This window comes from Rhinoraja longicauda, chromosome 13, assembly GCF_053455715.1.
Source record: "Rhinoraja longicauda isolate Sanriku21f chromosome 13, sRhiLon1.1, whole genome shotgun sequence".
In the NCBI taxonomy this organism is placed as follows: Eukaryota; Metazoa; Chordata; class Chondrichthyes; order Rajiformes; family Arhynchobatidae; genus Rhinoraja; species Rhinoraja longicauda.
The window spans coordinates 42,958,829-42,983,077 of NC_135965.1; the positions used below are offsets into that span (position 1 = coordinate 42,958,829).

The window sequence follows — 24,249 nt, forward strand, 5'->3', positions numbered from 1 at the left end:
GATCTGCTTCTGGGCCCAGCACGCAGAGAGCCGCCTGGCTTGGGCGCCATCTTGTGTTTCGTTTTGCATGTCTTGTTGTGCAGTGATCTTCTTTCTTCCTCTGAAGAGAGCACACCATTCCTATTTTCTGCTCCATTACCAAGACCTTTCATGCAATGTCAAACAATGTTGGGACCAGGTCTCTTATTTTTGTGTCAATATTCTTCATTACCGACCAGGTCAGACTACAGTATATACCAGATGGCTGGCAGTTCCTGTTCCAGCCACAATGCATTTGGGTTGGCTCTATGTTGTGCCACTTAGTTTCAATAGGCACTGTTCACTCCTGATAGAAGGCCCTTTTCTGGGGCATCTGGCCAACATGAAATGAATTGGCAGCATCTCTGTACAATATTCCTGCAAGTAGGGAAGTAATATAAAACTGGTGAAAGCCAGCTTTGCAATGGATGGGTGAAGATTAATTGGACATCACTCTCTCATCACCCATTTTCAGACACTGGTTCATTTAGCCTCCAAAATCTCTAATAGGTGATGAATAAAACCCATGGGATCTAAACTACTACATTCCATATATTTTTGTGGAATCGCTAGCATTAACGATTTTTACCAGTTGCAAGGGGAAGTAACTTCTCAGTAATCCATACACCTTGTTAGTGCTAGGGGTGGGAGAAATGGGAGAAACCTTGTCCAAAGAATAACAAACACTTTTTTGAAACTTGAAAGTGAACCAATAGAAAATGGATTAAGTCAGTCTTATCAAGTAATATTTAGATTTTGGCAAAAATTTAGATTATTGAGATACATTTGACCTTTTAAAATAAGCCTTTGTGATTTATTTTTGCTTCCAAATGTCACAGCGACAACAGTGACAACAATCACCGCTGAACTCTCGAGTGCCAAGCAAGGGTTTACTGTTAGGTTGGAACGTCATGTGCCATAACCAGCCTGTCTCTATAATAGTCTAATAATAGCTAGCAGAATTCCTCATTGTTTTCAAATTTGCCAGGGCGTAATGGAATTCATTAGTTGAAGCCAATTCCAAGTGCTTACCATTGATTTTTTTTAAAAGTTGCATTATTGTTTCTGAGTGGAATCAGTAAAATGCATTTCTGTGTCATCGGCATAGCTGTGATGAATGAACCTGGACTGTTGGGCCAAAGGGTCTGTTCCATGTTGCGTCACCACGTTATTCTATAATTTGATCAAATGTTGAACTTGTGACACTTTGAAACTTTGTCATGAACGATCAAGCCTCTAATATTTTTAAACCAAGTTGTCTTTTTAATGAAATCTACCTTTTTGTCTGGTTGTAGTTCTTCCAATCTGTCTCTTACCAGTTATCAGAATCGAGCTCCCTGCTGAAACTAGTACAGGTTGTGAATGGGAGGAAAGACCTATCAACCTATTCACCCAGAGAGTTGTGAATTCGTGGAATTCTCCGCCTCAGAAGACAGTGGCGGCCATTCAAAAGAGAGTTAGACAGAGCTCTTGGGGCTAGCGGAATCAAGGGATACGGGGAGAAGGAAGGAACAAGGTACTGATTGTGGATGATCAGCCATGATCACATTGAATGGCGGTGCTGGCTTGAAGGGCCGAATGGCCTACTCCTGCACATATTTTCCGTGTATCTATGTAACATTTTAGTTCCTGTCAGAATCCCTGTCAACCATTCATGTGACCCCTACAGTTCCTGCAATCCTTGTTATCTCACTGGATTTCATATGCATCGAGTACTGAATCTATTTTTGGTCACTTGAAGCACAGGGGAAATATTACAAACCAAGAGATAGGGAGGGGAGGGGGGAGGGAGGGGAGGGGTGGGGGGGGGGGGAGGGGGGAAACAGACCAGCAATGCTTATTCCCTAAATGCATCTGAAGATTACTTTATTGGGATAACTCCAGAAGCTGGGCATAAATCGATCAAGAGTAAATAAAAACAGAAAAGGGTGCAAATGCTCAATTGAAAAGAGAAACTTTTGAGAGGTGCAAGATTACAAGACATCGGTAAAATAGCAATCCTGAGCACTGCCTAAAAAAGTTAACCATCGACTGGACGCAAAGACTTGATTTCAACCAAGAGCAAGGCAGGTTTAGGATACAAGAGAGAGAACTTTTCATGCCACTGGTGCTGAACATTAAGAATGGACATCCAGGTAAGGGCTCGGAAGCAGCTAACAATTTTTTATAAATTACTATGTACCTGTGAGAGACGCACTTCATGTCTATTCTTCTTCTGTTTGTTACAATTAATTTCCAGCATTCATTAATGACTTGGATGAAGGGATTAAAAGTAACACCAGCAAATTTGCAGATGACACAAAGCTGGGTGGTAGTGTGAACTGTGAGGAAGATGCCATGAGGTTGCAGGGTGACTTGGACAGGTTGTGTGAGTGGGCGGATGCATGGCAGATGCAGTTTAATGTGGATAAGTGTGAGGTTATCCACTTTGGTGGTAAGAATAGGAAGGCAGATTATTATCTGAATGGTGTCAAGTTAGGAAAAGGGGACGTACAACGTGATCTGGGTGTCCTAGTGCATCAATCACTGAAAGGAAGCATGCAGGTACAGCAGGCAGTGAAGAAAGCCAATGGAATGTTGGCCTTCATAACAAGAGGAGTTGAGTATAGGAGCAAAGAGGTCCTTCTGCAGTTGTACAGGGCCCTAGTGAGACCACACCTGGAGTACTGTGTGCAGTTTTGGTCTCCAAATTTGAGGAAGGATATTCTTGCTATTGAGGGCATGCAGCGTGTAGGTTCACTAGGTTAATTCCCGGAATGTCGGGACTGTCGTATGTTGAAAGACTGGAGCGACTAGGCTTGTATACACTGGAATTTAGAAGGATGAGAGGGGATCTTATTGAAACATATAAGATTATTAAGGGGTTGGACACGTTAGAGGCAGGAAACATGTTCCCAATGTTGGGGGAGTCCAGAACCAGGGGCCACAGTTTAAGAATAAGGGGTAGGCCGCTTAGAATGGAGATGAGGAAAAACTTTTTCAGTCAGAGAGTTGTAAATCTGTGGAATTCTCTGCCTCAGAAGGCAGTGGAGGCCAATTCTCTGAATGCTTTTAAGAGAGAGCTAGATAGAGCTCTTAAGGATAGCAGGGTCAGGGGGTATGGGGAGAAGGCAGGAACGGGGTACTGATTGAGAATGATCAGCCATGATCACATTGAATGGTGGTGCTGGCTCGAAGGGCCGAATGGCCTACTCCTGCACCTATTGTCGATTGTCTATGAGTGTGGAATTTATCTGAACGTTTAACAAACAGCTCAGTACCAAGGCTGCAGAATTTAAATTAATGGTGCCCGTTTGTCATCAATGCAAAGCAATTTAGTTTACTTGAAGGAAAACCTTTAAACATTTTACATTCACATGTTTTCCCTTTTAACAAACAAATATAAAAATTGCAGGAAAACCTTAACGCATGGATACAAGAATTTTGTGAATTCAGCAGGTGTTCACGGTCATTACAGAAGGGTCTAAAGTTTCTGGAGCAATGAATCTGGCCAGAAAAAACACAGATTAAAGTGGGAAGCTTTTCTTTCCCTGCTTCATGATCTGGGAACAGGAGATTAGAAACATGGAAAATAGGTGCAGGAGTAGGTCATGTGGCCCTTTGAGCCAGCACCGCCATTCAATATGATCATGGCTGATCATCTAAAATCAGTTCTCCGTTCTGGCTTTTTCCCCATATCCCATGATTCCCCTAGCCCTAAGAGCAAAATCCAACTCTCTCTTGAAAACATCCAGTGAATTGGCCTCCACTGCCTTCTGTGGCAGAGAATTCCACAGATTCACAACTTTCTGGGCGAAAAAAAATGTCTTCATCTCAGTGTTAAATGGCCTATGCCTCATCCTTAAACTGTGACCCCTGGTTCTGAACTCCCCCAACATCGGGAACATTTTTTCTGCATCTACCCTGTCCAATCCCTTAAGAATTTTATATGTTTCTATAAGATCCCCTCTTCTACTCCTAAATTCCAGCGAATACAAGCTCAGTCGACCCATTCTTTCATCACATGTCAGTCCCGCCATCCCGGGAATTAACCTGCTCCACCGTATCCTTGTTCCCCATTCCTGCATGAACTTGCGTTGCCAGACTTGAATGCCTGAGATCTGGTCCTCAGAAGATTATGGACTTCCAGGTTCATCCAAGGCTTCTGGTTGGGAACACTCAGATGGTTTTGGTGGGAACGCACTCCTCCACACATTTCCTTTTGAAGCCAAAAACGACTGTGGTGGATTTGTTCAGGTCCATTGCCGAGTTTGTGAGCATTACCCAGCCTACTAACTCCAAGCAATGGTACTTCTGCCTCCTCTGACCAGCTCTCTGCAGTCCTCGCTGCTAGGGCTGCACTCTTCAATTGCTGTCGAAACGCTGGAAGAAGCAGCACAGCCAGGTGGTCTGATTGCCCAAAGTGAAGCCGAGGGGTGGGGCAATAGGTGTCGGTGGAATAGCAGTGGCCGAGGGCGTTTGATCCTCGGTTGCTGCAGGACATGCTGGAGATAATTAGGAAGTGACTTCTTCAAGCTGGCTTTGTAGAAGTTCCTGGCTATTATGGGCGAGGTGTCGGGGTGGTTGTTGACCCTGGCATGCAGCTCCTCCAGTGTCAGACAATCGTCTGCCTGGGGTGGGATGAAGACCATGGTTATGATAATGGAGGTGAATTCCCTTGGGAGGTAGAAGGGGCGACACTTCACTGCTGGGTGTGCCAGTTGCAGAGAGCAGGAGTTGGACAGGTCTGTTGCATCTGAGCACCGCAAAGAGTTTACCATGAGGCATACACCTCCGCCTCTTCCTTTACCCGATGCCGCCAATGGTGCAGACTGACAACAACATTTTTCAACCATACAAGTGGGGCAGATATACGAGGGGAATAGAAGGAGCTTTTAAATAGGCACATGGGATTGCAGGAGTGGAGAGGTGTGGAAATGGAGGGGATAAACTACCTGCAGGCAGAGGACATTGTGGACCAAAGGACCTGTTCCTGTGATGTACTGCTCCATGTACTGAAGAAGGGTCTCGACCCGAAACATCGCCCATTCCTTCTCTCCCGAGATGCTGCCTGACCTGCTGAGTTACTCCAGCATTTTGCGAATAAATACATTTGATTTGTACCAGCATCTGCAGTTATTTTCTTATACTCCATGTACTATGTTCTGTGTTTCTATAAAGTGCTACTCAAAGGTATATTGTAAAGGATATTATGTGAAAATAATAAGCTAATATTTTATTGTAACTAGAGGCAATAATAGATCATGTTTTTAAAAACAGACTACGTTAGAAACACTTAGCAGGTCATAAGTTCATCAGTGATAGGAGCAGAATTAGGCCACCCAGCCCATCAAGTCTACTCCACCATTCAATCATGGCTGATCTATCTCTCCCTCTTAACCCCATTCACCTGCCTTCTCCCCATAACCCCTGACACCCGAACTAATCAAGAATCTATCTATCTCTGCCTTAAAAATACCCATTGGCTTGGCCTCCACAGCCTTCTGTGGCAATAAATTCCACAGATTCCACAAATTCCTCCTCATTTCCTTCCGAAAGAAAAGTCCTTTCATTCTGAGGCTATGACCTCTGGTCCTAGACTCTCCCACTAATGGGAGTTCTCCAGCTGTAGGGCTTTAGATGTACAAGAATTATCCTTGTACAAAGAACATAGAACAATACACCACAACAACATGACTTCAGACCACAATATCTGTGCCAAACATGATGCCAAGATAAACTAATCTCATCTGCTAGCACATGATTCGTATCCCTCCATTTCCTCCATATCCATGTGCCCACCTAAAAGCCTCAAACACCACTATCATATCTACCTCCACTACCACCCCTGGCAGCGCATTCCAGTCACCCAGTACCTTTAGTGTATAAAACCCTCCCCACACAGCTCCATTAAATGTTGTTCCTCTCACCTTAAAGCTGTGCCCTCTCGTAGTTGATGGTGAGGTCAGGCAACATCTACAGAAATAAAAATAAATTTGAAATATTCCGTCCTTATCGTTCTGCAGTTGCTTCCTGACCTGCTGATCATTTCCAAATGTTATGCGTTTATTTCTGATTTCCAGTGTCTACGTTTCTTTTATAACATAAAATGCTTTAAATTTAAGGTACATTTAGATTTGCAGTTCATTTAAAACTAAAGATAGATACAAAATTGCTGGAGTTACTCAACGGGTCAGGCAGCATCTCTGGAGAATAGGAATAGGTGATGTTTCAGGTCAAAGCCCTTCATTAGACTGGGAAACTATTTTAAAATACTTATTTTTAAACTATTTGGGCTTCTGTTAAATCTCTATTTGACTTGCACAAAAACTCCTTAGCTTCACTTAGTATTTGTCTGTTTAGTTTAGCGATACGGTGCAGAAACAGGCCCTTTGGCCCACCAAGTCTGCATAGACTAGCGATCCCTGCACATTAACACGATCCTACACATACTAAGGATGTTTTACATTTTATACCAAGCCAATTAACCTACAAACCTGTACGTCTTTGGAGTGGGGGAGAAAACCGAATATCTCGGAGAAAACCCACCTGGTCACGGGGAGAACGTTCAAACACCTGTAGTCGGGATCGAACCCGGGTCTCTGGCGCTGTAAGGCAACACCTCTACCACTGTGCCACCCTAATTGCCCTATTGTTGTCCTGTTGTGTTCAATTGTTTGCATATTTGCTGCCTTCCACTATAAGACGCAATGAGGACACAAATATTTTTCTGGTGTATTCCTTTTACTAACAAATAATTGTTTCTTGCTTTATTTAAGATCAGGTCTGTGAAGAGGTGAGAGTTGCAATGGACCAAATTGTACTTGTGTCTAGGTAGAGATAGCACAGGGAGCTGCTGGCTAGCTGTAGTGTTGTGTGCGTCAGCACATTCTGTATGTACAGTATATCTGTGCACTGCAGTGTGGAAACATGGAGTGTGGTAGTCGCCAGATAAGAACACATTCTGTCTCCTGCCTGTTCGAGTAATGAGTCCAGTAGTGGTTCTGACTTGTACTGAGTTTTACTTTATTTAAATAGACTTTATTCAGAATAAAAAATATGTACGAATCAAACCCCTCCTACATTTTTAGTGTTTTTAGTGTCCTTCTCAGTAATGTTCGCACTTCTCTTTAAATAAATAGACCTGACCATCAGGGCACTGGCAGCCAGCACTGCATGGATAGGACAGGTCTGTACATGAATTGGAGGGATATGGACCAAAAGCGGGCAGATGTGACTAGTGTAACTGGGACATGTTGGCCGGTGTGGGCAAGTTGGACTGAAGGGTCTGTTTCCACATTGTATCCACTCTATAACTCTAAAACACCCATGCTACTCTTGGCCCCCTGAGATGATATCCCTTCCCTTGTTTGAGGAGCTTCCCCACCTGACTCAGCCACTCAAAGTCCAGGGTCCTCTCCCACAGAGCTTTGGCTTTGGCTGCACCACGCTTCAGTGCGTCCCTCGACACCTATTCCTGCCGTCTGGAATGGGCCAGTCGGCAAAATTCCCTTATGGACATCTGGCTGTTCTGCGACACCAACAAATGTTGGGCGGATGAAAGAGTGTCTTTCACTGGGTTGATGGTCTTCAAGCAGTACTTCGTGTCCGTTTCCAAGAGTAGTCCTGGGGGCAGCCCGTAAATCATGGAGTTCACTGTTATGCAGCTGCTTGGGGGATGAACCGTGACACGGATCCATGCATCTTTCCCGAGATCCTCTGCGAAATCCATACTTTGCGAGTAGCTGAGTGACCATCTCCCAAAAGCAGTGTGCATCAGGAGTAAAATTCCAGTACAGAATGGACCTGACTGGGCCCCTTGTCACCATCAGCCAAGCGAGGCCTTGGTGCTTGCTGGTGTGTTCTGGTGATGAGGCATTACGCCAGACAATCTCGGCAGTCTACACGGGAAACCTCACCACAGGATCCATTGAGTCCTTGTCTTGCAATGCCCTCAGGATTTCTCATGTTGACTGCTACCTGATGGACTTGTGGTCAAAGGTGTTGGTCTGGAAGAACTTTTCCACGGTGGTGGGGTTCTGCAATGTACTGAGTTGTGGGGCTGGATACGTTTTGTATCTGGCTGGCCCTTTAGCTTTACACCAGCCACAGTTGACAAGGCTACTGTTTAGACATGCTATTGTTGATTAAGGTTTATTAAAATAGTTAAAGGTATTTGAATTGTTTCTGAATGCCACCCTGCACCTGAGATGTTGAAAAACAGTGGGAAAGGTCTTTTGAAAGCAGAAGGCTTTAGAAGGCCATCAGTATTTTCCATCTGGATTTGTAGCTGGAGGGTTGGGTCCAGTTGGAGAGGCGGTGGATGTTGGTGATGCTTCTCGTGGTGGCGATGGCGTTCCTGGTCTCGGCCTCCTGGAGATCGGCCAGGCGGCGTGGTCCAGCAGAGGAGCATCGGGCATGCAGGCAGTCTGGGGACTGGTTGCTACCAAAGATACTAGAGGAGCAAGATAGACCACTCCGTTGAAAGCACCTATACTGAAGTGTAGTACGCAAAGGAGCGGATCGCCCTCCATTTTAGGAGGCAAAACCCGCCATTCGCTATGCCTCTCGCAGTGTAATCAGTGTTTTGGGGGAATAGTATGTGTGATGATACCATAAAAATGCAGAATATATCTCATCTATCAATTCACAGATTTTTGTTATTTTTCTTTTTAAATGTTTCTGCCTACTAAAATGGCGCCATGACGTACTACGGTTTTGAGGGTCGAGTGGTCTATCTTGTTCCTCTAGTATCTTTGGTTGCTACTTTGTGGGCCATTCTTGTTCTTTGGAAGTCCACAGGGGCCGAACCACCAAGGAACGGGCAGCCAGAGGCAGGGGCCCTGAAGCCAAACCCAGGACATGGGCTGGGCCAGGCATTAGCTGTTTCAAGGGAGATACAAGGAACTGCAGAATCTTGAGCCAAACAATGTGCTGGAGGAACTCAGCGGGTCAGGCAGCATCTGTGGAGGGAATGTAAGAAAATAACTGCAGATGCTGGTACAAATCGAAGGTATTTATTCACAAAATGCTGGAGTAACTCAGCAGGTCAGGCAGCATCTCAGGAGAGAAGGAATGGGTGACGTTTCGGGTCAAGACCCTTCTTCAGTGGTGGGAATGGTTAGACGTTATGAGTCGGGACCCTTCAGTCTTGAAGAAATGTTCCGGCCTGAAATGTCGCCTGTCCATTTCCTCCACAGATGCTGCCTGACCCGTTGAGTTGCTCCGGTACATTATGATGTATTTTAATATATTTTTGGTCATCATTTTGAAGTGCTGCACAGAAGTTCTGAAATTTATTTCCCACACGGTGTAAAATTGTAATTTCAACACGTGCGCTTGTTTGGAGTTAATAGGTATTCCAGCAGCATAATTAATCTTATGCATTTAAGACTGAGATGACCAAAGAGTGATTTCATGTTTGCATTTGGGAGAGTGTTCACATTTTGGCAAGTTGCATTTTGAAGAGCAGTCTGTCACAAATTGTGCTTTGAGGAGTTAATACCATAATATATCCCACTCAAATAAAAATTTTAATTAAAGAATATTGCTTTAGGGAACTTGGATGACACGGTGGGTTAGCATATTATCATTTCATCTTGTGTTTTGGGCCTTTGGTTTATAATTTCGATCGTAAGTGTTGGTGAATAATTTGACAATGAATTACCGATTTCATTCACAAAAGATGGTTCTGAAAGCAACTTGCATTTAAATAGCATGTTTAATTTTTTTTCAAATGACCCATGGCACTTCACAAATAGATGCAAGGAAGAAGACAGCTAGCCAGGAAAGAAGAGATTAGGAGGATTCACTGAAAGCATTGCCAAGGAAGTAAGTTTTGAGTAGTTGTTTAAGATGATTAATGGCTCACTCACTGGAGATGATCCAACACAAAGGGGTGAGTGCATAGGAAGTCTGAGTCGGAGAGGTGGAATATTTAAGAATAGACAGCCCTGGAGAAAATTGCAGACATGGTCTGAAATAGGTCCAATATAGCTTTAAATGCCAGGATGAGCATTTCCCCTTGTTTTTATTGGAAATTAGTGTAGATCAATTGTAAGGGTGATTGAGAGATAGCAGCATGCTTGTTGTTTAACAATGCAATGTTGTTTAACAAAATAATTGGTGTCTGTTAAAGAGGGATGTGAAGGATTGGGTCAAATGAAAGGCATATGTGAGGACATGAGTGGTTGGGAGTTAAGGCTGGACAATGATTGAAAATGTCGCACAGGTAGATAGAATATTGGGTTCAAAATGCCGCACCGTGTTTTAGTTCAGTTCAGTTTATTGTCACGTGTACCAATTCACTGCAATTTCTTGCGGTCTTGGGTGGAGCTGTTCCCAAACCAAGCTGTGATGCATCCTGATAAAATGCTTTCTACGGTGCATCTGTAGAAGTTGGTGAGAGTTGTAGGGGACGTGCCAAACTTCCTAAGCCTTCTGAGGAAGCAGAGGCATTGGTGTGCTCTCTTGGTCATTGCTTCAGTATGGGTGGTCCAGGAGAAGTTGGTGGTGATATCGACTCCTAGGAATTTGAAAGTTTTCAACCTACTTCGGCACCATCATTGCAAACTGGGGTATGTGCACCACTTCTCTTCATGAAGTCGATCACTATCTCCTTCGTCTGCGAATTTGAAAATTGAATTAGATTTGTACATGGCTGCACAGTTGTGGGTGTACAAGGAGTAAAGAAGGAAGCTGAGAACGCATCCAAGTGGAGCCCCCGTGTTGAGGATTATCGTAGAGGATGACTTGTCCCCTATCCTCACTGATTGGGGTCCGTTGGTCAGGATGTCGAGGATCCAGTTACAGAGATGAGTGCTGACACCAAGTCCCGCTAGTTTTGTGATAAGCTTGGATGGTATAATGGTATTATCTGTTTTATGTGGACGCAAGGGGTGTGAATGAGTTGGCTTCAGATCAAGAGAGTAGTTTTTGTGGCAGAAACAGAAGTCAGAAGCTGAAGATCCTGCATGGAAGAAGTGTTGCAAGTCAGTTAACCGTTCCTAAAGCCTCTAAATCACTTAGAAGCCAAGATGCAGTCAAGTATAGAGCTTTAGGATACTTAAGATATGATAGGTAAATGGTGATTTTTTAACGCTTCTTAGGTTCAATAACTGGCTGGATCTGTATAAATGGGTATTTTGCAAAAATATGTTGGAACCTGATTAATGGAGTAAAGGTATCATGATCGGAGGTTAGAAAGGACAGAAAGGGGTTGCATTTGGCTGCATTTGGGTCATTTATAACAAAGAAAGATTTGTACTTGTATAGGGCCTTCCTTAGGATGGCCTAATGAAACCATTTAGAAATATTATTTCTGATGCAGCGTTAGAGACTTGGCAACCAATATGCACACATCAAACTCCCCAAATGGTTCATATAATGACAAAACAACTTGCTCCAATGTTGATTGAAGAGTATGTATTGGATAAGTCAAGTTCCACATCATAACAGTTTGCACCATGTGCTGCTGGTTGCTGGTGATTTGGCTCAGTGAGAAGAATTGAAAACAATTGAAAGATTCAATTGTTATTCCAAGTAATCTGTTTATTTTATTGGGAGTAAGGAAATTCACAATGAAGCACAAGGATATGGGATGGAAGGAAGGATGATGTCCGACTGTGTTCCTCTGGTGTAGCTGCCTACAGCTGGGCAAATTGGAAAATGGTTATTGCTCAGTGTTGATACTTAGTTTAGTTTAGAGATACAGTATGAAAGCAGGCCCTTCGGCCCAGGTTCTCGCCGATCAACAGTCACCCAAACACACTAGTTCTATCCTACACACCAGGCACAATTCACAGAAGTCATTTAACCTACAAACCTGCACGTCTTAGGAATGTGGTGGGAAACTGGAGCGCCCAGAGAAAACCCACACAGTCATGAGGAGAACATATAAACTCCATACAGAAAGCTACATACAAACTCCATACTGACAGCACCTGTAGTCGGGATCGAACCCGGGTTTATGGCGCTGTCAGGCAGCAACTCTACCACTGTTCTACTTTTGTTCAAAATAAAAATAAAGTTTGTACTTAAAATCATCCGTTGTGGTAGATTGCCAAATGAGATGGTGAAATATTGGATCATTATTCTCTAACACATTTGTGCTTAGGCATTGATGGAAAAAGAACCATTCACAAGATGAGGAGGATTCTATATCTTAGCAAATTATTATTATTGTCCTGAATATGCTGTCGGAGAAATGGTGGATACAGATACTGTAAAACTGTATAAACTGTAATAAAAGAGAACGTTGAGAGTTATAGGGAAGGAGTAAGGAAGTGGGTTTTATTACTTGGTTCTTTCACTTGAAGTCTCTTGTGGAATGTCATTCTTTTTCACCAGAAAATCTGTACTTGTTGCATAAGTTTCTCTTCCCGGTTAATTAAATTATTTTGCGTTGCCATTGAAAATTGCATGAGCCCAAACTCTTTGATAACTTTAAATTGCAGACAATCGTATTAAGATATAAAATATTCTCAATATAATTATTAGAAATAATTCCATAAATCTAAAAATTGCTAAATTGTACTGTGTTGCCATCAATGCACTCTGAAGCTTGAATTGTTTCATCAAAAGTGGCACAGTGCAGCTAATAGAGTTGTTGCCTCACAGCACCAGAGAGCCCAGTTTGATCCTGAACTTTGGTGTTGTCTGTGTGATCTCTTGTGATCATGTGGGTTTCCTCCAGGGTGCTCCGGTTTCCTCTCACATCCCAAAGATGTGTGGGTTTGCAGGTTAATTGGCCTCTGTAACTTGCCCCTAGTGCTGAGGGAGTGCGTGAGAAAATGTGATAACATAGTGAATATAGTGGGATATCATGGTGAATGGGAGAACATAGTGCATGGGAGAACATAGTGTGGCATAACATTGTGAAAATAATGTGAACAGGTGATCAATGGTCGGTGTTGCAGATGCTGGTTTAAATCGAAGGTAGACACAAAATGCTGGAGTAACTCAGCAGGACAAGCAGCATCTCTGGAGAGAAGGAATGGGTGATGATTCAGGTTGAGACCCTTCTTCAGGCCTATTTCCATGCTGTATCTCTTTTTTTTTTTAAATGGGATAAATGGTGTAAATACACATGTGCTTGTTCAATATCAAGGATATAAATATAAATGATGGCTGTCGATAGTTTACAATTCCATTTGTGAGTGCAGGATTTGTGCCTGGGGTCTAAATTCGTTTCAATTAAACCACTGATGTGTCTTTTGTCTTCTATTTGATGGACACTAGAATTTTTCCACATCAGTAAGCTCCTTTCACAACCCACCAAAAGGTCACGCCCGCCTTCGAAACGGCTCTGTTTCCCTGCATGACTACGGTATAATTGGCTGATTGTGTTCGTGGTGGTTGACTCACCCCTTCCCCCTCCTCCATCGCCCGTCCCAGATAGATGCTGGCTCCCTGAGGAGGGAACGTTACGATCCACTCCACTCCTCACAGGCGGAGGCAGAGCCATTACGCAGGTTGCAGCTGCAGAAGAAGCATCCATTTTTGTCTGCTGCCGGCTCCGTGCCTCCGAGCAGGGCTTGTCGTTCGTCCTCCCAGATGCTCCAAGTCTGAATTGCCTACGACAGCTGTTAATTCTTTCAGTCAGTTGCAGCAGCTTTTCATACCATGCGCTGAGATGGTACACCAGGAGAACTGTGCTTATCAGGTAAAGATGTCGTGATGCAGAGAGAGGTGCACATGAAGACTGCCGAGCTTGCTTTCTGCCCCACAGCAGGTTGCTGGGTTGTGTTTTCTGTTTGTTCATAATAATTTTAAGTAATGGGTCGGGGGGAAGGGGGGGGGGGGGGGAGAGAGAGGAAAGCAGTAATTCAATTTTTTTGAAATTGATCTTTCGAATTAGAATTTAATGGAAGAGTATAAAGCTTACACCACCGTGCATTTTACTGCAGAATTTATTGTGCGTGCATGAAGGAGGGGAGGGGGAGAGATGGAAGATTCAATTTCAGTGCCGGAGGGAAGTTAAATCCATCAGATTAAGTCATTGTTCCAGATCAATATTTGCAGTATCACAAAACATTAATTAGTTTTATAATTACAAAAATGCATTTTCGACAAATTGCCCCACACCAACTAAAGTTTTATCCTGGTTGTTCTATTACTGTAACTAACAAGTTCATGTCCTTAATGAGTTTGGACAATGGCATATATTGTACAAAGCAGCATTTCCTTGTAATGTTAAAGTTATTGTCTTTTGTAAAATGTACATAAGGTCTAGGTATATTGATTATAATTGTGGATAGTCCCACTTAAAAAATTATTGATTGGTGCGGGTGTCAGGGGTTATGGGGAGAAAGCAGGAGAATGGGGGTTGAGAGGGTAAGATAGATCAGCCAAGTTTGAATGACAGAGTACACCTGATGGGCCGAATAGCATGATTCTGCTCCTATCACGAATGAACATATGAAAATGAGTATTTCCTAATAATTACTAAATTAAGTTTTGATGGACACAAATTTGGATAGTTTTTGTTGAGGCAATGACAATTTTAAGAGCAACTACAAAAGTTATCAATAACCAAACATTTTCAGAGATAATTATAGCTACGGTGCCCTCCATAGTGTTTGGGACAAAGACCCACCATTTATTTATTTGCCTCTGTATCCACAATTTGAGATTTGTAATAGAAAAAAATCACATGTGGTTAAAATGCACATTGTTAGATTTTATTAAAGGCCATTTTTATACATTTTGGTTTCACCATGTAGAAATTACAGCTGTGTTTATACATAGTTCCCCCATTTCAGGGCACCATAATGTTTGGGGCACATGGCTTCACAGGTGTTTGTAATTGTTCAGGTGTGTTTAATTGCCTTCTTAATGCAGGTATAAGAGAGCTCTCAGCAGCTAGTCTTTCCTCCAGTTTTTCCATCACCTTTGGAAACTTTTATTGCTGTTTATCAACATGAGGACCAAAGTTGTGCCAATGAAAGTCAAAGAAGCCATTATGAGGCTGAGAAACAAGAATAAAACTGTTAGAGACATCAGCCAAACCAAGATCAACTGTTTGGAACATCATTAAGAAGAAAGAGAGCACTGGTGAGCTTACTAATCGCAAAGGGACTGGCAGGCCAAGGAAGACCTCCACAGCTGATGACAGAAGAATTCTCTCTAAAATAAAGAAAAATCCCCAAACACCTGTCCAACAGATCAGAAACATTCTTCAGGAGTCGGATGTGGATTAGTTAATGACCACTGTCCGCAGAAGACTTCATGAACAAAAATACAGAGGCCACACTGCAAGATGCAAACCACTGGTTAGCTGCAAAAATAGGATGGCCAGGTTACAGTTTGCCAAAATGTACTTAAAAGACCTTGAAAAAGGTCTTGTGGAGAGATGAGATGAAGGTTAAATTATATCGGAGTGATGGCAAGAGCAAAGTATGAAGGAGAGAAGGAACGGCCCAAGATCCAAAGCATACCACCTCATCTATGAAACACAGTGGTGGGGGTGTTATGGCCTGGGCATGTATGGCTGCTGAAGGTACTGGCTCACTTATCTTCATTGATGATCAAACCGCTGATGGTAGTAGCATAATGAATTCTGAAGTGTATAGACACATCCTTTTTGCTCAAGTTCAAACAAATGCCTCAAAACTCATGGGCCGGCGGTTCATTCTACAGCAAGACAATGATCCCAAACATACTGCTAAAGCAATAAAGGAGTTTTTCAAAACGAAAAAATGGTCAATTCCTGAGTGGCCAAGTCAATCACCCGATCTGAACCCAATTGAGCATGCCTTTTATATGCTGAAGAGAAAACTAGCCCCCAAAACAAGCATAAGCTAAAGATGGCTGCAATACAGGCCTGGCAGAGCATCACCAGAGAAGACACCCAGCAACTGGTGATGTCCACTGAATTGCAGACTTAAAGCAGTCATTGCATGCAAAAGATATGCAACAAAATACTAAACATGTAGTATAAGAAAATAACTGCAGATGCTGGTACAAATCGAAGGTATTTATTCACAAAATGCTGGAGTAACTCAGCAGGTCAGGCAGCATCTCGGGAGAGAAGGAATGGGTGACGTTTCGGGTCGAGACCCTTCTTCAGACTGATGTCAGGGGGCGGGACAAAGGAAGGATATAGGTGGAGACAGGAAGATAGAGGGAGGTCTCGGAAGGAGGAGGAGAAGAGAGGGACAGAGGAACTATCTAAAGTTGGAGAAGTCGATGTTCATACCACTGGGCTGCAAACTGCCCAGGCGAAATACGAGGTGCTATTCCTCCAATTTCCGGTGGGCCTCGCTATGGCACTGGAGGAGGCCCATGACAGAAAGGTCAGACTGGGAATGGGAGGGGGAGTTGAAGTGCTCGGCCACCGGGAGATCAGTTTGGTCAATGCGGACCGAGCGCAGGTGTTCAGCGAAGCGATCGCCGAGCCTGCGCTTGGTTTCCCAATATACTGAACATGATACTGAACATGACTACTTTCATTTACATGACATTGCTGTGTCCCAAACATTATGGTGCCCTGGAATGGGGGGACTATGTATAAACACTGCTGTAATTTCTACATGGTGAAACCAAAATGTATAAAAATGGCCTTTATTAAAATCTGACAATGTGCACTTTAACCACATGTGATTTTTTTCTATTACTAATCTCAAATTGTGGAGTACAGAGGCAAATAAATAAATGATGGGTCTTTGCCCCAAACGTTATGGAGGGCACTGTAACGAGATACAGAGACGTAAGTGCCCTAAAAGCAAATGGTTTGTTCAATAGTTGGAATACTCTGGAGGCTGGTAAGTGATATGTCTGGGCAGCAGCAGATATTTACAGTAAATTGGGGCCATCATCAATGATTAATTTTAAAAGCACAGTGTGATGGCCATTTAGAACGGAGATGAGGAAGAACTTTTTCAGTCAGAGAGTGGTGAAGGTGTGGAATTCTCTGCCTCAGAAGTCAGTGGAGGCCAGTTCGTTGGATGCTTTCAAGAGAGAGCTGGATAGAGCTCTTAAGGATAGCGGAGTGAGGGGGTATGGGGAGAAGGCAGGAACGGGGTACTGATTGAGAGTGATCAGCCATGATTGCATTGAATGGCGGTGCTGGCTCGAAGGGCTGAATGGCCTACTCCTGCACCTATTGTCTATTGTCTATTGATGCTTCAAAATTGTACCTGATGAGGAAAAACTAAATAAACTTTAGTTTCCCTCAAGGAAAGCTGGGTTTTTTGTTGTTGTTGCAAAATCACATCATCTGCTCTAAGAATACATTCATTGTAACAAATGCTAAGGGTGTTTGAAGAAAATAGATGGCACAAGATGTGATGTTTAAAGCAGTAGGATACTGAAGACACAGCATGTTCTGTCTTGATTACAGACCTAGAAGGGAAATATTCAATTATCTACGCCCTTGAGGGGAATGCAGCATCAGACACAGGAACACTGAAGAAGCATTGAGGCACCTAAAGGTTGACTGCCTTGAAATCGGCCATCCAAGAGGAAATCAAAATTAATTTAAAAAAATTTAAAACAGTTGATGGTATAAACATTAGGGCTTAGAAATTTGGGCCAATCTTTGGTGATAAATGTCTTTGTAAGCCTTTGGCTTACTGGATAGAAAATGTGTGCCCTTTACAAATGAGGTGTGCTGTCTCCCAAAAGATGTCCACATCCGAAATGGGCATCCGGATGAGACACACGCTAGTGATTTTCCATGTTGTACATGTCCACCAGCAATGTTTCGGCAACTGATGGTACGGCACCTCGACAAAATTACAAGAGCGCATTTGAAACACCCCCCCCCCTCCCGGCAAGTCCCCCTGAAAATGTCGCACCTAGGCTGGGGTGAGGTGGCCGATCTCGACCTCATCGGGACCTCCACGCCGATTGTCGGGTTGAATTTGCTCCCTGCAGCCGGGGCTCTGGAACTCAAGCCTGGCCGGAGCCGACAGATCCGTCCCCTTAGCCGATTTCCGCAGCTGACTTTGTGAGCCGGTATCTCAGCCCCCCCCTCCCTCCCCAAGGCTGTGACATTTGTCCATCCGGCCAAACAGATAATATGGCAAGGCTTTGGAACCAAGAGTTGCATTGCAGTAATTCAATTTTTGGAACTCCCATTGCAAAAATCAATTTGCCCTGAAAAAGAATTAGATTTTGCTCAGAATTTATTGCTTAACTCAATCACTAGTTACTTTTACCTGCACATTGATTGCCAGGATTCCTACATTGCAAATCATGCTATATTTCAGAAGTGCTTCATTAATTAAAAAGTACTTTAGGCCATTTTGAAATCGGGAGTGGCACTATATAAATGCACATTCTTATGTTCGCAATAATCTCTCTCAGTTTTGGCCAAGGATATGGGATGACTAAATGCATCTTCTGGACACATTATTTAAAAATAGATCCCTCCTCCACAACTCCAAGCATCTGCACATCCTTGTGCCATTAATATCTGCAACCTGCATTTGCATTTGAAATGTACAATTTGCATTTTTACCAAAAACAACTTCCAAATGCAAATTTATTTCATTGCACTTGTGATAATGCTTTTAACAGAGATTGCAGAGTAATTTTGCATAATGCAGCATCAAAAATGTTAACTGAGGGTGGGCCTTGTGTGACAGTGCATAACCAGCCGTCAGTCTTGTTGACATGAGACCTGGTGATTTGAACTTCTGTGTCTCCATCAGATATGTGCTTCCATCTGATGCTACCAGTCAGTGGTCAATTTGTACTGTGGGGAAACAGCTGCAGGTTGATACATGGTAGAGAACATTGAGTTGGCTGCTAGATTGTACCAAAAGAATGGTCACCAGTGGCAGGAAAGTTTTGGGAAGCTGGGTGGCAAGGTGGAGCCAGCGGTAGAGTTGCTGCCTTACAGCGCCAGAGACCTGGGTTCGATCCTGACTACGAGGGCTGTTTGAATGGAGTTTGTATGTTCTCCCCATGACCACGTGGGTTTTCCCAGAATCTCCGGTTCCCTCCCACACTCCAAAGACGTGCAGGTTTGAAGGTTAATTTGCTTTGGTAAAAATTGTAAATTGTCCCTAGTGTGCTGGCGTAACAGGGATCGCAGGTCGGCGTGGACTCGATGGGCTGAAGGGCCTGTTTCCATGCTGTATCTCTAAACTAAACTAAACTTTCCAAGAAGAAATAGATGGGAGACCTAACTGATCTCACCTTTGCTCATATTGCTCAGGGAAATACAGAATGTTTTTGCCATAGAGTCAAAGTTAAAGTGTCTTAAAGTGTCTTTTATCTCCACCAACCAACAGGCCTCCACTATACAAGCTGGCGAGATGAAATTCCTTGATTTTGCACCCATATAAGCACACTGTGCAGTTTTGGTCTCCAAATTTGAGGAAGGATATTCTTGCTATGGAGGGCATACAGCGTAGGTTTATGAGGTTAATTCCCGGAATGGCGGGACTATCATATGTTGAAAGACTGGAGTGACTAGGCTTGTATACAATGAAATTTAGAAGGATGAGAGGGGATCTTATCGAAACGTATAAGATTATTAAGGGGTTGGACACGTTAGGCAGGAAACATGTTCCCAATGTTGGGGGAGTTCAGAACAAGGGGCCACAGTTTAAGAATAAGGGGTATGCCATTTAGAACGGAGATGAGGAAAAACGTTTTCAGTCAGAGAGTTGTGAATCTGTGGAATTCTCTGCCTCAGAAGGCAGTGGAGGCCAATTCTCTGAATGCATTCAAGAGAGAGCTAGATAGAGCTCTTAAGGATAGCGGAGTCAGGGGGTATGGGGAGAAGGCAGGAACGAGGTACTGATTGAGAATGATCAATAGACAATAGACAATAGGTGCAGGAGTAGGCCATTCAGCCCTTCGAGCCAGCACCGCCATTCAATGCGATCATGGCTGATCACTCTCAATCAGTACCCCGTTCCTGCCTTCTCCCTATACCCCCTCACTCCGCTATCCTTAAGAGCTCTATCCAGCTCTCTCTTGAAAGCATCCAACGAACTGGCCTCCACTGCCTTCTGAGGCAGAGAATTCCACACCTTCACCACCCTCTGACTGAAAAAGTTCTTTCTCATCTCCGTTCTAAATGGCCTACCCCTTATTCTTAAACTGTGGCCCCTTGTTCTGGACTACCCCAACATTGGGAACATGTTATCTGCCTCTAATGTGTCCAATCCCCTAATTATCTTATATGTTTCAATAAGATCCCCCCTCATCCTTCTAAATTCCAGTGTATACAAGCCCAATCGCTCCAGCCTTTCAACATACGACAGTCCCGCCATTCCGGGAATTAATCTAGTGAACCTACGCTGCACGCCCTCCGTAGCAAGAATATCCTTCCTCAAATTTGGAGACCAAAACTGCACACAGTACTCCAGGTGCGGTCTCACCAGGGCCCGGTACAACTGTAGAAGGACCTCTTACCTCCTATACTCAACTCCTCTTGTTACGAAGGCCATTGGCTTTCTTCACTGCCTGCTGTACCTGCATGCTTCCTTTCATTGACTGATGCACTAGGACACCCAGATCTCGTTGAACTCCCCCTCCTCCTAACTTGACACCATTCAGATAATAATCTGCCTTTCTATTCTTACTTCCAAAGTGAATAACCTCACACTTATCTACATTAAACTGCATCTGCCATGTATCCGCCCACTCACACAACCTGTCCAAGTCACCCTGCAGCCTTATTGCATCTTCCTCACAATTCACACTACCTCCCAACTTAGTATCATCTGCAAATTTGCTAATGGTACTTTTAATCCCTTCGTCTAAGTCATTAATGTATATCGTAAATAGCTGGGGTCCCAGCACCGAACCTTGCGGTACCCCACTGGTCACTGCCTGCCATTCCGAAAGGGACCCATTTATCCCCACTCTTTGCTTTCTGTCTGTCAACCAATTTTCTATCCATGTCAGTACCCTACCCCCAATACCATGTGCCCTAATTTTGCCCACTAATCTCCTATGTGGGACCTTGTCGAAGGCTTTCTGAAAGTCGAGGTACACCATATCCACTGACTCTCCCTTGTCAATTTTCCTAGTTACATCCTCAAAAAATTCCAGTAGATTTGTCAAGCATGATTTCCCCTTCGTAAATCCATGCTGACTCGGAATGATCCCGTTACTGCTATCCAAATGCTCAGCAATTTCGTCTTTTATAATTGACTCCAGCATCTTCCCCACCACTGATGTCAGACTAACTGAATGGTGGTGCTGGCTCGAAGTGCCGAATGGCCTGCACCTATTGTCTATTGTCTATTGTCATTTAAACAAATCGTCAATACTTGCTGGGCATCTAGTGGCTGAAAAACTATGGCGCAGAATCACACAAAATGTCTGCAGATAAGATACCTAGCCCAATTATAACTGATGTGTTGGCAGGCAGAATACAGATGAGACCTTCATTTGTACCAATGACATTGTAACTCATTGTCATTGCTGCAATAAACAAATGATCTTTAAAAAATTTATGCTTTTTAGATTTTAAATGTAATGCAGCAGAGGCTACCTCCTTGTTGCATGGATCTGCAGGATGGAGTCTGGTCTATTTGACAAGCCCTTAACTCTACAAACTATTGGTAGAGCTCTTCCAACATATAACCACCTAAGCAGATCTAAATGCAACTCGTCTTGAACGATAGTGGCAAGTTTAAAAAAGATACCTAAAGGTGGATATTTCATAAACATGGCAACGCCTGGCATAATGAAAAGGTTTTAGTGACAGGTGCAAAAAGATCTTCCTCTGCCTCCTCCGAGACGGATCTAATTAATCAGCAGCAATTTCATCCACGCCATGTGCTAACGTGAAATGAATACGCACAGCCAAATGCAAAGGAGGCACAGGGTCCAAACAACACCTGTACTGTAATGCTCCAGGTCAGGGGCGGCACAGTGGCACAACGGTAGAGTTGCTGCCTGACAGTGCCATGATCACAATGAATGGCGGTGCTGGGTCGAAGGGCCGAATGGCCTCCTCCTGCACCTATTTTCTATGTTTCTGTCTGTATGGAGTTCTCTCTGTGACCGCATGGTGCGCCAGTTTCTTTCCACATTCCAAAGACGTGTGGGTTTGTAGGTTAGTTGGCTTCTGTAAATTGTCCCTAGTGTGTAGGACTAGAACTGGTGTGAACGGGTGAATGTTGGTCGTGTGTGGACATAGAAACATAGAAAATAGGTGCAGGAGTAGGCCATTCGGCCCTTCGAGCCTGCACCGTCATTCAATATGATCATGGCTGAACATCCAGCTCAGTATCCCGTACCTGCCTTCTCGCCATACCCCCTGATCCCTTTAGCCACAAGGGCCACATCTAACTCCCTCTTAAATATAGCCAATGAACTGGCCTCAACTACCTTCTGTGGCAGAGAATTCCACAGACTCACCACTCTCTGTGTGAAGAAATGTTTTCTCATCTCGGTCCTAAAAAACTTCCCCCTTATCCTTAAGCTGTGACCCCTGGTTCTGGACTTCCCCAACATCGGGAACAATCTTCCCGCATCTAGCCTCTCCAACCCCCTAAGAATTTTATATGTTTCAATAAGATCCCCCCTCAGTCTTCTAAATTCCAGCGAGTACAAGCCTAGTCTATCCAGTCTTTCTTCATATGAAAGTCCTGCCATCCCAGGGATCAATCTGGTGAACCTTCTCTATACTCCCTCTAAGGGTGGAAGGCCTGTGAGCATGCTGTATCTGTAAACTAAACCCTTCCCACACTCAACCTGTTTATTCTTCCCCACTGATTATCCTAATGCGTAGTAGGTAATTGGGAAGAAGGGATGGTGGGTGATCTTTGACCAGATTTCTAACTGGACCACTGACATCAAAGACTAGAGGGGAGATGGAAAGATGAGCATTGTGCTGTGAGTGACACATTTCATCATCCAGCAAGGCACTTTCATCATTGAAAGGGCATATCACAACTGTAACAGAACATTAGCCATTAACCTGAATAACTGGAGCTCCACAACATTCAAGGTATCCACGGCAACCAGGGCAATAAAATGGAGACCCAAGGAACTGCAGATGCTGGTTTACAAAAAAAGGCAAAAGTGCTGGAGTAATCCAATTCAGACATCATCTCTCGAGCGATTTCCTCGCTCCCCCCCCCCCCCCCCCCCCCCAACCACTCTGAAGAAGGGTTCATAGCCGAAATGTCGTTCCAGAGATGCTGGCTGACCTGTTGAGTTACTCCAGCACTGTTACATTTTTTGGATCCAGAGCAAAGCAGTTCTGCAGCTTCTTCCGTGTCCATCTTCCATGTTTCTAATGTTACATCACTGTCATCGTCCACCCTGAAAAGGGCGCGAGCTTCTGGCGACATTCAGTGGGAGCCATCACTTGTACAATAGAAGATGGTGGTGGCAGAATTAGCTCAGGGCATTTCCAGTTAATCGGCATCCTACCCACTGCACTTAATAATCACTCCTGTTGCTGCAGTGTGCATCACCCACAAAAGCAGGTGCTGCCACTCTCAATGCAGCTTCCACCTTTAAACAAAAACATCTTTGGTCGCACGCATGTGAGAAGACTGCTTGATTTAAGGTTTTTTTTAATGTCATGCAGCTTCTTGATCTGGAAATGTGTTGCTGATTCTCCCTAGAATTGGAAAATTTTCCAGAATTCCCTACTCTCTGCCCCCAATTAACCCAATGGTTCAAAAAGCAGCACAATGTCATCTTATAGGCAACAAATGCCTGTAGTACCCACATAAGATGTGCCATGATGTGGGCACCACATTAAAAACAACCTGAGTGTGTGGGAAGGAACTGCAGATGCTGGTTTATACTGAAGATACACACAAAGTGTTGGAGTAACTCAGTGGCTCGAGCAGCATCTCTGGAGAAAAAGGGTGGATGATGTATCAGATCTGAAGAATGGTCCCGACTAGAAACGTCGCCCATCCTTTTTTTCCAGAGATACTACCTGGCCCACTGAGTTATTCCAGCAATTTGTGCCAAAAAAAACCTGAGCCTCCATTTAAGGAAAGAGTATATTTCTTTAATTAAAAGCTAAAACCGTAGGTCTATTACAGGACAACAGTGGCATTTTAACTAATGGTACCAATTGAAAGTGATGAATGCAAGTGCACTTTTTTTTGCTTTGCCAAATTAGTGGTGGATTGTGCAACGTGAGAAAGGAAGACTATTCACTTGACACACAAAGGAGGCATTGTTTGCAGAAAAAGCCGAGTGTGGATGCGTTGGAATGTGGACATTTATCCTGCCCCCTGAATTGTTTAATTGTATTGTTGGTCATAAGAACATTTTTGTGCATGCTGGGGCTGTTTTGCAATGTAACAAAGA

At 43.7% G+C, this 24,249-nt stretch overlaps 1 protein-coding gene across 6 annotated transcripts in view; it reads left to right on the forward strand.

Annotated features, from left to right (window-relative positions):
• The window catches only part of schip1 (schwannomin interacting protein 1), a 558,202-nt gene that overhangs the window by 451,988 nt on the left and 81,965 nt on the right, over nt 1-24,249 (forward strand). The window contains exon 1 of one of the 6 annotated variants that reach the window (XM_078410859.1): nt 13,495-13,660. The exons of 4 other annotated variants lie outside the window; for them this stretch is intronic. In XM_078410859.1, coding sequence (XP_078266985.1) covers nt 13,631-13,660 — 30 coding nt within the window. In that variant the 5' untranslated portion in view covers nt 13,495-13,630. Of the gene's footprint in view, nt 1-13,494; nt 13,661-24,249 lie in introns of those variants that run through there. One more of the 6 variants, XM_078410860.1, reaches the window with a different exon arrangement.